The 13,082-nt window shown below is 55.0% G+C and overlaps 1 protein-coding gene across 3 annotated transcripts in view; it reads left to right on the top strand.

Annotated features, from left to right (window-relative positions):
* The window catches only part of Rptor (regulatory associated protein of MTOR complex 1), a 341,575-nt gene that overhangs the window by 299,667 nt on the left and 28,826 nt on the right, over nucleotides 1–13,082 (top strand). For all 3 annotated transcript variants that reach the window (XM_048797491.1, XM_015504082.2, XM_048797493.1), the window contains 2 exons: nucleotides 4,258–4,376; nucleotides 12,949–13,052. In XM_048797491.1, the coding sequence (XP_048653448.1) occupies nucleotides 4,258–4,376; nucleotides 12,949–13,052 (223 nt within the window). The remainder of the gene's footprint in view (nucleotides 1–4,257; nucleotides 4,377–12,948; nucleotides 13,053–13,082) is intronic.

The raw sequence follows: 13,082 nt of genomic DNA, 5'->3' as shown, positions 1-13,082 counted from the left end.
CATGCCCAGGCCATAGTGCCAGCCCAGGAGCATGTCCCTGTGTGCATTCCGTCCCCACTTGTCCACTGGCCATTCAGGACTTGATGGAGAGGGGCACAGTGGCCTGCTACCAGCCACAGGAGTCTTGTCCCAGAGGCACTGCCTAGGGTGGAGCTAGAGGCCAGGGTCAGGTCTTCCTTGCTGAACAGTGGCATTTTGTACCAAGCTGGAAATGCATCCCCATATAACAAATCCAAGATAGAGCTGATGCTGGTGGAGGGGAGGGTGCAGAGGGACCACAGCAGCAGCCTGGAGCCAGCCTGGCCACCATCCTCCAGCCCCTGGTCCTCAAGACCCTGTTGTCACCCCTTCGCCAGAAGGAGGAGCCTCCAGGAGTCACAGTCGGAGTCAGACCATAGCCCAAGCCTAGGAGATGGTCTGAAAGCCAAGTCCCGAGCCCTCTGCCCGGCTCAGAATCCCAAGACAGAATAACTCCTGGAGAAGACCCCAGACACCACCCTCAGCCCCAGGCCTCCTCTGCTGTTCCTGCCCTGTGGCCTGACATGACCACCTCCAAGCCATCTCTGTCCCTTCCCTTCTTCCCCTTGGCTGGGAGGGTCCTTGGCAGCCTGCATGCAGCTCTAGGCCTCTCAGCACGATACCTGCCAGGCCTGGTCTGGCTAGAGCGTCAGCTTGCCTTCTCCTCCACAGACAGGCCCTGCGCTCAGCTACAAGGAAGCAAAGCAGCGGAGCACAGCAACCCAGGGATCCCACCCTTGGCTGGAAAAGGGTGATGAGACCTTGGATGGCTCTGGCCCCCCTGCTCAAGATAGACTGCTTTTAAAGCCAAAGCCCCCACCCCAAACCCTCTTGCTGTTGCTGAGAGCACACACAGGCACAGTGGGGCGCGTGGCTAGTGAGGTGGTGCAGGCTGTGGAGCTCTGTCCTTGCTGGGAGCAGCTGGGGCCACAGCTGGCAGAGGGAGAAGGGAGGGCAGCAGAGCGTTGACCTGGCTCACCGAAAGCTGCTTCTGGTCGTGGCTCAGCCTCTGAGGAGTCAGGCAATCCCAGAGAGCCCCTTGGGGCACCAGGGACAGGAAAGGGACAGCATAGAACCACCTCGGCTTGGGAACTGGTTTCTAAAGAGAGGTGGAAGGCTCTTGGCCACCCACAGCCCCAGATTCAACGTTGAACCTGGGTCCTTGAGACCCAGGTGAGGGCTTGTCCCCACTTGTCCTGTCCATGCTGCAGGGCAGGGCTCCGGGGCTCAGGCTTGGCCACAGAGCTCTGAGTAGGTCTCCCTACATCATATGCTTTTTCAAAAAGTTGGGGCCCTTGCTCTGAAATATAAATCCTGGAAACGTCTGTCACAGTCTTTTATTACTTCTGGTCTAGGTGTGAAAATAGGTTCTCTTCATCTGGCAGGAGCCCGGCACATGGCCGGGGTCTGCAGGCAGGCCTCAGGTGTCCCTGCTTTGGGTTCACATAGTGGCCTCTATCTCTGCGGGCAGGTGGCTGTGCTCTGTTTTGGAGACAGCAGATTTTAAATTGGAGCAATCCATAGAACAGGGAACCTAAGAGAATCATTATCCTGGCCAAGCAGAGAAATGAAGGTAAATAATCAGACCAATTCCTTCTCACAGTTTTGTTTTTACTAGTAAATAATTATACTATCCATTATAGTCAAAGAAACTAGCAAAAATTAGATTTTTTTATTCCCTGTTGAGTCATGAACAGTGTTACATCAAAGTCAAAGTCTGCCAGAAAGTCAAGACAGTAATAAAGACAAGTTGCTAAAAAATAAATGATAATAATGGCTAATAGGCATCACCCTCCCTCTCTCTCCCTGTGGTGCTGGCCCCTCCTGCTGGGGCCCTGCTGGCCACCTCCCCCTGGGGATCCACATCTGTCACCTCCACCCAGCACATGAGGCCTGGGGCCACACAGCTCCAAAGGGGTGGAGCTGGGACCCCACACCCCTGCCAGCGGCACCTGTTCAGTTAAGGAGCTGCAGCCTGCGTCCTCATGTGCCCACTCCCCTCCCTGCCCGCCGCGTGTCGCTCCCCTCATCCCACCCCCCTGTTCTGTGATGAAGGTCTGTCAGATCTGAGTCAAGCTGGGATTTACTGTCGGCACCACGGTCTCTTCACAGCTCAGTGTCACACGGCAACTGAGCTTCACAGGAAGCCACTTCCGATGCGTCACTCGGCCAGAGGATGCCTGTGAGACCGAAAATAATAGAGGGGACAGGGTGTTGGATGGGGGCTGTGGTGAGCGAGAGGCACCTTTGCGAGGACTTCCTGTGGCTTGGTGGAGGCCCAGCTCCTCTCGGGCTGGCCACCTGCTTCCTGACTGCAGCTGCGCGCAGAGCCACACAGCGCCCTTCTCTCCTCTGCCTGCGTCACAAATCGGGCCTGCCTCGAGAGTGACTTCGGAGCACCTTCCTCCTGCCTGCCTTCTCTTGAAAAGACAAAATGCAGGCACTTCCTGGGGGTCCCCCAGTGCCCAGAGCATGGTCCTTACAAACAGGCCATCTGCTGGGGCAGGGATGTGGACTCCATTTGAGAAAGTGTTCCCACAGAGATTCTGGATGATTTTACCAAACATTCTCCTTAGAGTTGGCTGTGGTCTAGACAGCCGTTGGAAGCTGTGGAATTGGGGTTGGAGGTTCTGTTCTGAGTTAAAGCCGGGTAGAAGGAGAGCAGGGTTGAATGGGCTGGGGTTTCCCTGGGGTCCTCCACACCTCTGTAGGCCTCCTCAAGCTGGACTGGGCTGTGTCTCATTTCTCAAAAGTTTGGGTCTCCTGCAGGCACGGGGCTCTGTGAGCAGGGCCAGCACAGAGGCCTGGGGCTGCTGACCACGTGAGTGCACGTGAGCACAGGTCGCAGTCACTGCCAGGCAGTGTCACCCAGATGGTGGCCTTCCTTGGGTCTGGGCCTCCCAGTGCCTCTGTGGTGGGCCTCCAGGGCAGGGACAGAGCTTACCCCCACTCAGAATGGTGAGGAAGCAGGGGCTTTGGTAAGCTCTCGTGGGGTCGTACCCTCCCAGTCTCCTCTGTGGGCGAGGGTGATGGAGGTGAAGTGCTGCCCACCCTGTGTCCATAAATGAGAGGGCGGGGGCCGGTGAGCAGCCGACACAGCACACACCCCGAGGAGCCCCTGAGCAGGGCTGGCTCTGGCCGCCTCAGCCTCCTTCCAGTCTGGGGCTTCAGTGTGTCTCACGAAGCCCGTCCCACTGACCGCGTGCTCACTGAGCTACTCTCTTGACAGCAGGCCTGGTCTCAGCTCCTTGGTCAACCCAGGGGCTCACTAGAGCTGTCTGAGGAAGGGTCACAGGATCACTGCTTATTTGAAATTCTCCTCAAATCCCTTTTTGTTGTTGAATAGAACATGTGCTTTTCAGCAAATTGTCCAGCTTCTCCCAAAATAAAAAGAATGCAGTTATGTGTGGCTTTCTCCCTGCCCCGAAGCCCCTGGGAGCCTGTCGTCTCTGGCTCCACCATGGGAAGCCAGCACCCATCTGCCACAGCCCGAGCCTGGGCACTGCGGGGCTGCTCTGCCCTTCCCCACCAGCCACATCCCACGGCAGCCTTCGCTCAGACCACACCCCTTCAGGTTCCCCTCTGCCTCTCCCATCTGCTGTGGTGTGGCCCTGCTCCCCGAAGCCTCCACCCTGGGGGCTGACCTCACCTGGGAGCCCTGAGCAGTGTGTCTTCCTCTGACGCGCCTGGGCCCCAGTGGCTCCTATGTCACCTGTCTCTGCACCTGGGCTGCAGCACAAGGCCTTGTGCTGTGGGCGTCCGGCACCCTCTTGGTCAGTGCTGGCCATTAGGCTGGGAGACCTTGGAGCAGAGTCATGTCACATACACCTCTCATGTTCTCCAGGAGCTCGGTGCAGCGCCATATGTGGGGTGACCAGTGGAGCCCACACACCATGCCAGGGCCACAGCAGCTCCTGGCATCTGGGACTGGAGCTCAGATGCCTCCTGGGGACCAGCGGTCCTCTGTGGTCTGCAGGGGCATCCCAGATGCAAATCTGCCCTGTCCTATCCCAGCTTTCATTTGGGGAAGACCTAGGCTCAGAAGATGAGAGTGGGTGAGGGGTCTGTTGACCGCTGGGATTCTTGACTCCCTGGCCCAGGATCAGAGAACTCACTGGGGAGCTTCCCTAACCCTCGCTCTTGGTACCATGGTTAAATGTCCAGAAAACAGTGCCTCAGACACCAGCAATGCGTGTGCAGGAGCTGTTTCCACTAAGACGTCTCCTGTTTCTTTTCTAGGAGTTTCTTTTAACAGTGTTTACACTCAGATTTGGAGAGTCCTATTGCACCTGGCTGCCGACCCCTACCCAGAGGTGTCTGATCTGGCCATGAAAGTGCTCAACAGCATCGCCTACAAGGTACGTACGCTGGGTCGCTCACTGCCGCACGCGGAGCTCATTTCCAGTCATGGGAGTTCAAGCAGGAATCTCCAGGCAGTTTAAAAACACACCACCCAGGCCGGGCGCAGTGGTGCACGCCTGTAATCCCAGCAGCTCGGGAGGCTGAGGCAGGAGGATCACAAGTTCAAAGCCAGCCTCAGCAAAGGTGAGGCGCTAAGCAGCTCAGTGAGACCCTGTCTCTAAATAAAATATGAAATAAGACTGGGGTGTGGCTCAGTGGTCCAGTGCCCCGAGCTCAATCCCTGAGATTAAAAAAAAAAAACCACCTGCAAAATGCGTCAACCTGGATCATGGGATGCCTGACCTGTCCGCACGTGGCTTAGTCGTGAGGCCCTCACTGCTTCCCACACTCCTCGCATCTGTGTGCTCCGTGTTCCTCACGTCCCTGGGGCGACTGCCCCTCTCCTGGCTCTTGTGGCGAAGGACACTTCAGAGAACTGGCTCCTGGCTTGGCTGGCTCCTGTTGTCCTCCGTTTTCAGTTTTGTGGCTAGCAGCTCCCCACTCTCCCTCCCTCTGCTCCTGAATTTCATCTGCTCCTCTTCTCGTGCTCGAGGGAGAGCACAGGGCATGGGTTGATAGTTCTCTCTTCGGGGAGTGTAGACAGTCCCCGGTTCTTTTGTGAGTCCTGGGAATTTGGCCTGATGCCTTCTAGTTTCTTGTTGCTCTTTCTTTCTTTTCCCCTGTACTGAGGATGGAACCCAGGGCCTCATGGCAAGTGGGCAGTCCCTCCACACTGGGCCACACCCTCAGCCCTATTTGTTTTTTACAATAGAAGGCATTTGGACCTAAAGCACGACTTCTCGTTCCTCCGGCTGTCCACGGTGCGGTCACTCCAGTAGTGTAATCACACATGTATGTCGGGTGATAATGTCCGTCTCTTTCTACCGTCCTTCCCATCCCCACAGCCCTCTCCTCCCCTCACTGCCCTCTACACAAACCAAAGTTCTTTCATTCTTCCCCCACCACCCTCCTGCTGCCCCACTATGGATCAGCATCCGCTTATCAGAGAGAACATTCAACTTTTGGTTTGGGGGATTGGCTGATTTCAGTTAGCATCCATCCTTTTACCTGCAAATGCCATCATTTCATTCTTCTTTAAGGCTGAGTAGTATTCCGTTGTGTACATGTACCACATTTTCTTTATCCATTCATTTGTTGAAGGGCATCTAGGTTGGTTCCGTAGTTTAACTATTATGAATTGAGCTGCTATAAACATTGATTTGCCTCCATCACTGTAGTATGCAGATTTTAAGTCCTTTGGGTATAAGCCAAGGAACAGGATAGCTAGGTCAATAGTTTCATTCCAAGTTTTCTGAGGTATCTCCATATAGTTTTCCATAGTGGTTGCACCAATTTGCAGTCCCATCGTCAGTGTATGAGTGTGCCTGTTTCCCCACATCCTCACCAACACTTATTATTGCTTATATTCTTGATAATTCCCATTCTGACTGCAGTGAGATGAAATCTTAGAGTAGTCTTGATTTTCATTTCTCTAATTGCTAGAGATGATGGGTATTTTTTCATGCTTGTTGATCGATTATATTTCTTCTTCTATCAAGTGTCTGTTTAGTTCCTTAGCCCATTTACTGATTGGGTTATTTGTGGGGTTTTTTGGTATTAAGTTTTTTGAGTATTTTATATATCCCAGAGATTAGTGCTGCATCACTCTCAGCCCTTTTAACTTTATTTTGAGACAGGGTCTCACTGAGTTGCTGAGGCTGGCCTTGAACTTGAATTCTTCCTCCTCAGCCTGCTGAGTAGCTGGGAATGTGGACCTGTGCCTTTTACCCCGCCTCCTGGTGTTCTTTGCCCAGCCTCAGGAGGCTGCCCCACCTATGAGCAGAAGAGTATGGAAAGCTCAGGGCCCTCCCTTAAGACCCTGGCAACTCCCCTCCCTCTTCTCTACCCAGCTAATCCCAGCGCCCACGCCTCCCTGGAGCTCAGCGTCTGCGTCCTCTCTCCCCAGAGTTCCGGGCTCACCTGGGTTTCTCTCCTCTACACTGCAGCTGGGGACTGGCTGGCAGCGGCTTGTAGGGCATATGCTGGGACCTCAGACCCAAGGTACCCAACACCTAGCATCTAAAAACAGTCGAGCAGGTCTTTCTGGTACTCTAGTTGCTTACTGAACAACTACACTCTTACCTGGCAGCTTTGCTTTTATGAATGGAGTTAGAGGTTATTTACTTTAGCATTTAAAATGTTTTTGCAACTTTTTGATAATTTCAAGCTTACAGAAAAATTGCAAGAAGAGTACAGGGAAAGGTCACCAGGTCTTACAGCTTGCTGGCACCCACTCCAGACCAGGTGCCGGTCACTGCCTCTGGCCCCAGCACAGCAAGGACCATCCTTAGGTGCTGCTTGTGAGGCCCAGGAGGACCAGGACCGAGGCTTTCAGCCCACCTGCTTGTTCCTTCCCAGCATGTCCTGCAGCCCTGCCCAGCGCCCAGCACCTGCTGGACTCCAGTTCCTGCAACTGCCCCTGCGCTGGAAGCCTGCTGCCCGGCCCCCCACACACACACACCACAGCTGCTCCTGTGGCTTGAGCTCTGTCTTTCTGACAGTGGCTGTGGCTGTCCTTCAGGTGGTAGTGACAGAGCCCTGTGGCTCCCCAGTGTTCCAATGCAGTAGTCTCCAGGCCCATTTTCTCTAAAGCCACAGCAAGAACAATGCAGAAGTAAATCCTGGTCCTGGGCTCAAAAGATGTGCTCACATTTGGCACCCTAACCCTAGAAGCGTCCACTCACTGGTCAGCGAGACTTCATTCCCTTCCTCCCCAGAACTTCTCCTAGTGTCACAGCATCAGGCACCACCCTCCCAGCTGGGGAGAGCCTGCATTGTTCACTCTAGCACTCTGACCCCCTCGCTCAGTCCCTCGCCACTGGGTGACCAGCTGCAGCGGCCTGCGAGACGAGGGCATTGGCGCTGTGCTCATCACTGCCTGTGGAAAATGGCTAATCAAGTTAACATTTTCATTGTTAGTAGAAAACTACTGGGTTCATTCCCTGGCAAGAAAGAAAGAAAAAGAACCAATACATGCTCCAATCATCTGATTTCTCAACTGAGAATAGGATTGCTTCAAGTAGAAAACTGTTTAAAAATGTATGTTTCATATTATGGTCTGAGACGGAGGGAGGGGAGAAAGGAAATAGGCAGGAAGAGAGGAGGAAGGGAACTTGAGGGAAGGCTGCAGGGCCCTGTGCCCAGCACCCCACCCCGTCAGCCGCAGGTCCTGGGCCCAGAGCAGCGGAAGCTTTGGCAGGCTAGGGCAGCGTGTCATGGAAGGCCTGTCCTACCACTTATCCATTCTGCCAGCCTCTGACTCAGGCTCCACCAGTAGTGCCAGAGCTCAACAGTGGGTTTGAGACATTGTTTTCACCAGGAGTGGAGGCTGAGGCGGGAGAATCACTAGTTCAAGGCCAGCCTGCACAACTTACCAGGTCTTAAAATTTTAGAAGTTGAAAAATAAAACGGGCTGGGGGTGTAGCTTAGTGGTAGAGCACTTGCCTAGAATGTGTGAGCCACTGGGTTTTAGTCACAGAAATGGAAAAGAAGGGGTGGGGGGAAAGAATCGTTTTCACTTAAATCATTTTAAAAGCTTTGTATGGATGTTAATGAATGCTGTAAATTTAGAATTTGTGTTCAGAGAGTAGAGGCTGGCTGGCCCCCTCCTTGCCATAGCCTCTGGCACGCACAGGTGTCCACGCCCTCTCTACTGTTCCTGGAGGCACAGCATGGCCTGCTGGCCAGGGCCACCCTTGCACTTCCTGGCAGCCCAGCTGCAGGCCTGGGCTTGTCACTTTGTCCCAGCTACTGTGGCTTCTTGAGTATTTTAGTCATGGAGACTCAGTGCTGCCCTGGCTAAAGCTGCCTGGATCATGTCACACTGCAATCCTGGAGCCTGGTGTTAAGCCCGCTGGCTGCTGTGACCCGACCTCTGGGAGCTGGGTGCTACCCAGGAGCTGTCCTCCCTGCACTGCAGGAGAGGCGCAGCACCGCCACCCACCCGGGCCCTCTGAATTGTGTGCTCAGGCTGCAGCTCGGAGCCAGGAAGGCCAAGCCCCCGGGTCAAGGAGACTCAGCCTCCTAGGTGTCACCTTGCATGTAGGCAAGCTGCAGCCCCTGAGGAAATCACCTGACGTGTCCTGACCGAGTCCTGGAGTCCCCAGTAAGGTGGCATTTGGCCTCTCTGCCTGCTTGGCTGGCCTCAGGTGGCACACACCCAGTGTGCACGTGGCCACCACCCTGAAGGCACACCACAGCCGGAGCAAGATGGCCTCTCTGGGGACCCTGCAGTAGCACAGCGCCACCTGTGTGTGTGCGAGCACTGCACGTGCGTGGGTTTCCGAGTAGACACGGCTTCTGGAAGACTGGGAAGCATGAGTATTAAGGGAATTTTTCTTGTTCTCATTTTAATTTCAAGAGGCGCCTTACCTTCCGTTGCAGGAACTGAAGGGATTATATTTCATTTTTACAGAGAAATGAGCCTACTTTAGATGAATTCTGAGGCCAAATTTTGTTCATCAGAAAGCGCCTTATTACTGTGGGATGCCCCTTAGAATTCTTCATTCAAATGCAGGCGTTGAGCAGGCCTGTGTGAAAGAGCCCCCTCCCCACTACAGCCTGCTGTCAGGTTTGCAAACCCTCTTCCGTGGCCCGAGGCTTGCATTTTGCTTTAGTGTTTATTACGGAAGTAGAAAGAGGAAAACAAAGACCCCATGGAACCGGCTGTGGCTATGGCCCCAGCAACCCCTGGCATCATATGCCTGTATGGAATGTGGGCAGACCAGGTGTGTCAGAAACCAGGGGCTCATGTCCCTGACCCAGGCAAAATGTCCAAGTGGGAGGGAGACCAAGGCCTGAACCACCAGTGAGATGAAGACTGAGAAACTCAGGAAAGGTACTGGGAGGCACCGCCGAGCCTGCTGGGTCACAGCACGGCTACTCACCAAGAAGCTCCTTTTAAATGGTGTTGTGTGGAATTTCCCTGCAGAAGCCCCCCCCCCCACGGAAAGACCTTCTAAACTAAGATGCTAGGTGGGCCATGCCTGGGACCAGCTCCATGGTTCTTGGGTGGCAGCCCAGGGACCTTTCTCCCTGGGACTCTGCTATGCGCTCAAGGGCAGCCACACAAGAACAAGCACAGAGGAGGGGCTCTGGGAGCAGCAACCAGCCTGGGGTCAGCATAAGCATAGCCAGGACTCTCCTGGCTCTGAGCCTCTGCCAGCTCCTCCCACCTCCCCCCACCTCCCAGTGTTCAGGCCGTGAGGCTGGTCTTGTCCCTGGGCTGACCCTTTGGGGACATGCATTAGCGTGAGCATTAGTGGTATCACAGCCCCAGGTGGAGCGCCCTGCCTCTCCTCCTGCGAGGTCCACAAGGGAGGGAGCGAGCCAGCAGGGTGAAACTCCTTGGCCTCAGCCACACAGGGTCCTAGGTGACTCAGGGTCCCTTCCTGCAGTGTTCAGGATCTAGGGCACTGAGCTTTGAGTGTAGCGAACACGCAGTTAATGTCATACCCAGGACTTAAATTTCCAAAAGAGAAGTCTCAAGTAGTTATTCAGGAAACAGTCTGCAGGAGATCCTGTGGAGGCACAAGCGCTGTGTCCGCGCTCTCTCCTCAGCAGTGGAGCAACAGCAGGTCTGGCTCTCGCTCAGCCTGGGGGGCTTCCAAGCCCTGCGGCGGGCTCCTGTTGAGAGTCCTTCACACGTGAATGCAGAACTCTGATGTGGAATTAGTAGGAACATTTCTGGAGCCACACCCTCCCCACATAGAGCAGCCGTGTTTTCACTGGAGTCCGAGCAGATCCAGAAGGGGGAGTCCCTGTTGTGCCACTGAGATTTCTCCCGGGGCCGTTTCTCTGCTGTGGGCCCAACTTCTGTGTCCTGTGACGGTCTGGTTAGAGAACCCCTAGAGCTGTGATGCTGCAGGCCAGAGGTGGAAGTGGGCTTCACTGCTCTTGGGGCAGGCCCCCGGCGTTGCCCGGGGGGATGCATCTCCATCCTGCAGCGTCTCTGCCTGAAACCGACCTTTAATAAAGTCACGCTGCCTCTGTAAAGCTGGCTGGGCACCATGCCCTCACCTCTCACTGCTGCATGCTATGCAGGGCTCAGACCCACTGCCACAAGGGAATGTAGCTCCGGTCTTCCCAGAGGGTGCATCTGTGTGCCAGGTGACAATGACAGCAGAGCCATCAGGAAGGGCTCACACAGGGCGCTGGGTCTTACACGCCATGCCGTCTGTCCTCTACCAAGAACTTCCCAGCAAGATGCCCGCCGCATGACAGGACACGCAGGAAACCTCCCGCAGTCCCCTACTTCTGGCATATCCTCTTTCCCCACAGTGCTCACCTCCCAGGAGTGTCCACTCACACTCACCATGTGGCCTATACCCAGCCACGTAACCAGTGCCAAACGTGGACACACTGGGATGAGAGCAGAAGAGAGCTCCATCCGAGCATGAAGCCTGCTCACCTAGGCCCTGGGAGCCTCCCCCCCCCCATTCAGGTCCACCTGTCAGAATCAGAAAATGATTCAAAATGGGGCCTCACAGCCGCAACCCAGGTGTGAGCAGCATCGAGCCTTCTACAGGCTGCACTCGGCAGAGCTGAGGGCCACGGGCTCCCACAGGGGCTCCCCAGGAGCTGCCAGGAACAGAGGCAGAGGGGCACCTGGGCTGCAAGTCATGGTTCTAAAGTCCCCTGCAGCCCGCCCACAGTCGAGTTCCCCCGCTCTGGGCTCGAGAGAGGGCTGGGGATTTGTGGAGGTCTGCTGTCAACCTCTGAAGCTTCGTCACCCCATTACCTCCCACTGTTTCTCCAGAAATTTTCAGAAGACACATATCACACATATGATTTAATTTTAAATTTCTTTTCTCATTTTAACTTATGAAATCATGGCTGTCAGGTTTTGCAGGGTATGTGTGCCGCAGAATTGACTGAATGATTTAAATACAAAATCAAAACAAATTCACGAAGAACACACATTACTCTTAAATCATGAGAAACAGCCTTCAAGAGCCAGTCTTGGCTCTTTTTTCCTGCTGGTTCCATCATTTTTATATGTATTTGTACCTGGATTGAACTCAGGGGCACTTGTTCACTGAGCCATATCCCCAGCCCTATTCTGTATTTTTTTGAGAGACACTTGCTTGGCACTTCACTTTTGCTGAGGCTGGCTTTGAACTCGTGATCCTCCTGCCTCAGCCTCCCTAGCTGCTGGGATTACAGGTGTGGCCATGAGCCCAGCAAAGCCGAGGGTTTTTTACTGGGAAATGTCGACGCTATTTAAATAAAGACCATTATGGTTGTTTTGACTTATGTCTACTGGCGGAACTGTAGGAACAGCATTCCTGATGGCAAGTCGAGTTTTTCAGAGACCTGAGGCCAGGAGGGCCCCCAGAACAAAGCCCTCGCGGTGGGGGCTCTTGTCTTCTGGCTTGACGTCTGCCCAACCTCCAGAGGCAGCCTGGCATAGCTGGCTCTCAGCGGGTATCCTGATGAGGGTCAGTGGGCCCGTCCTCCTGACCAAGAAGACACCAGCCGCCCTGGGTGGGCAGCAAGGTGGCTGCACCCAAGTGCCTTTGCCACCTGGTTCCCAGCAAATGGCGGGTTCCATACCTGCACAAGGTCCACTGAGAATCGAGCAGGACTACCGCCCCAGATGCCACATCCCAGCTGGCGCAAAGCTTCCTGTGTTGGAATTTAAGCCCAGCAAACGTTTTTGGAAGGACACTTGCAGAACCTATGACCTTCTCTTCATCCATAGAGCTACATTTGAAAAGCTATTTTGGGTAGCCCCTGAACATGGGAATGACAGGCTGTGGTGACATTCTCTCCTTGAGTGCAGATGACCACAGGGACGTCACTTGGGACTCGGGGTTGTGCCGAGCTGCCCTCCCAGGCCCTTGATGAGGGAGATCTTAAGGAGGTTGTACAGTCACAGCCCGGTAGCAGGCCAGGGCAGGAGACCCCATTTGCCCCTGGAGGCAGAGGAGTGCTGCAGGCCTTACACCCTCCCGGCCTCCGCCATCTTCTGGACCCTGAGCACAGGAGGCACCGGCAGTCACACAGCAGCTGTGCTCATGGGCTGCCCTGGTGGTGGCCACCCCAGAGCCCACCTGGGCAGCACATACTGATAAGATGCTCCCTGACCCTCATTGCCCTGCCTGGCCCTGAAAGCCCCCACGGCTCCTGCACAAGGGCTGGTGGACTCTAGGGAGGAGGCGGAGGTGGCCGTGTACGGTCCTGAAGGTGCCCCGCGGTCTGCCTCAAGAACGTCATACAGACCACTCCCCAGCCCTGCCCCGACCCCCAAGGCGGAGCCCGCCATTTCTAGATGAGCATCAGCTTTTCTTGGTCCGGGGCATTGCTCTTGGGGGCTGATGGGGGCCTTCTGTTGGGGTTTCAGATTTCCTCAGCCAAAAGCCTTTTCCACCATCGTGAAGCAACACACAAACAGCCACCAACCTCGTGCGCCTGTGGCATCAGAGGCTGTTGCCTTTCGACCCCCACATCACACGTCCTTTCTTTCAGGCCACAGTGAATGCCCGGCCCCAGCGCATCCTGGACACCTCCTCTCTGACCCAGTCGGCACCGGCCAGCCCCACCAACAAGGGCATGCACATCCACCAGGTCGGGTAAGTGGCCTGGGGCCAGCTTCTGTGCCA

Source organism: Marmota marmota, unplaced genomic scaffold (assembly GCF_001458135.2).
Source record: "Marmota marmota marmota unplaced genomic scaffold, marMar, whole genome shotgun sequence".
Classification (NCBI taxonomy): Eukaryota; Metazoa; Chordata; class Mammalia; order Rodentia; family Sciuridae; genus Marmota; species Marmota marmota.
Note: the sequence above shows the minus strand (reverse complement) of the source record. Positions and strands in the feature narration are given on the sequence as shown.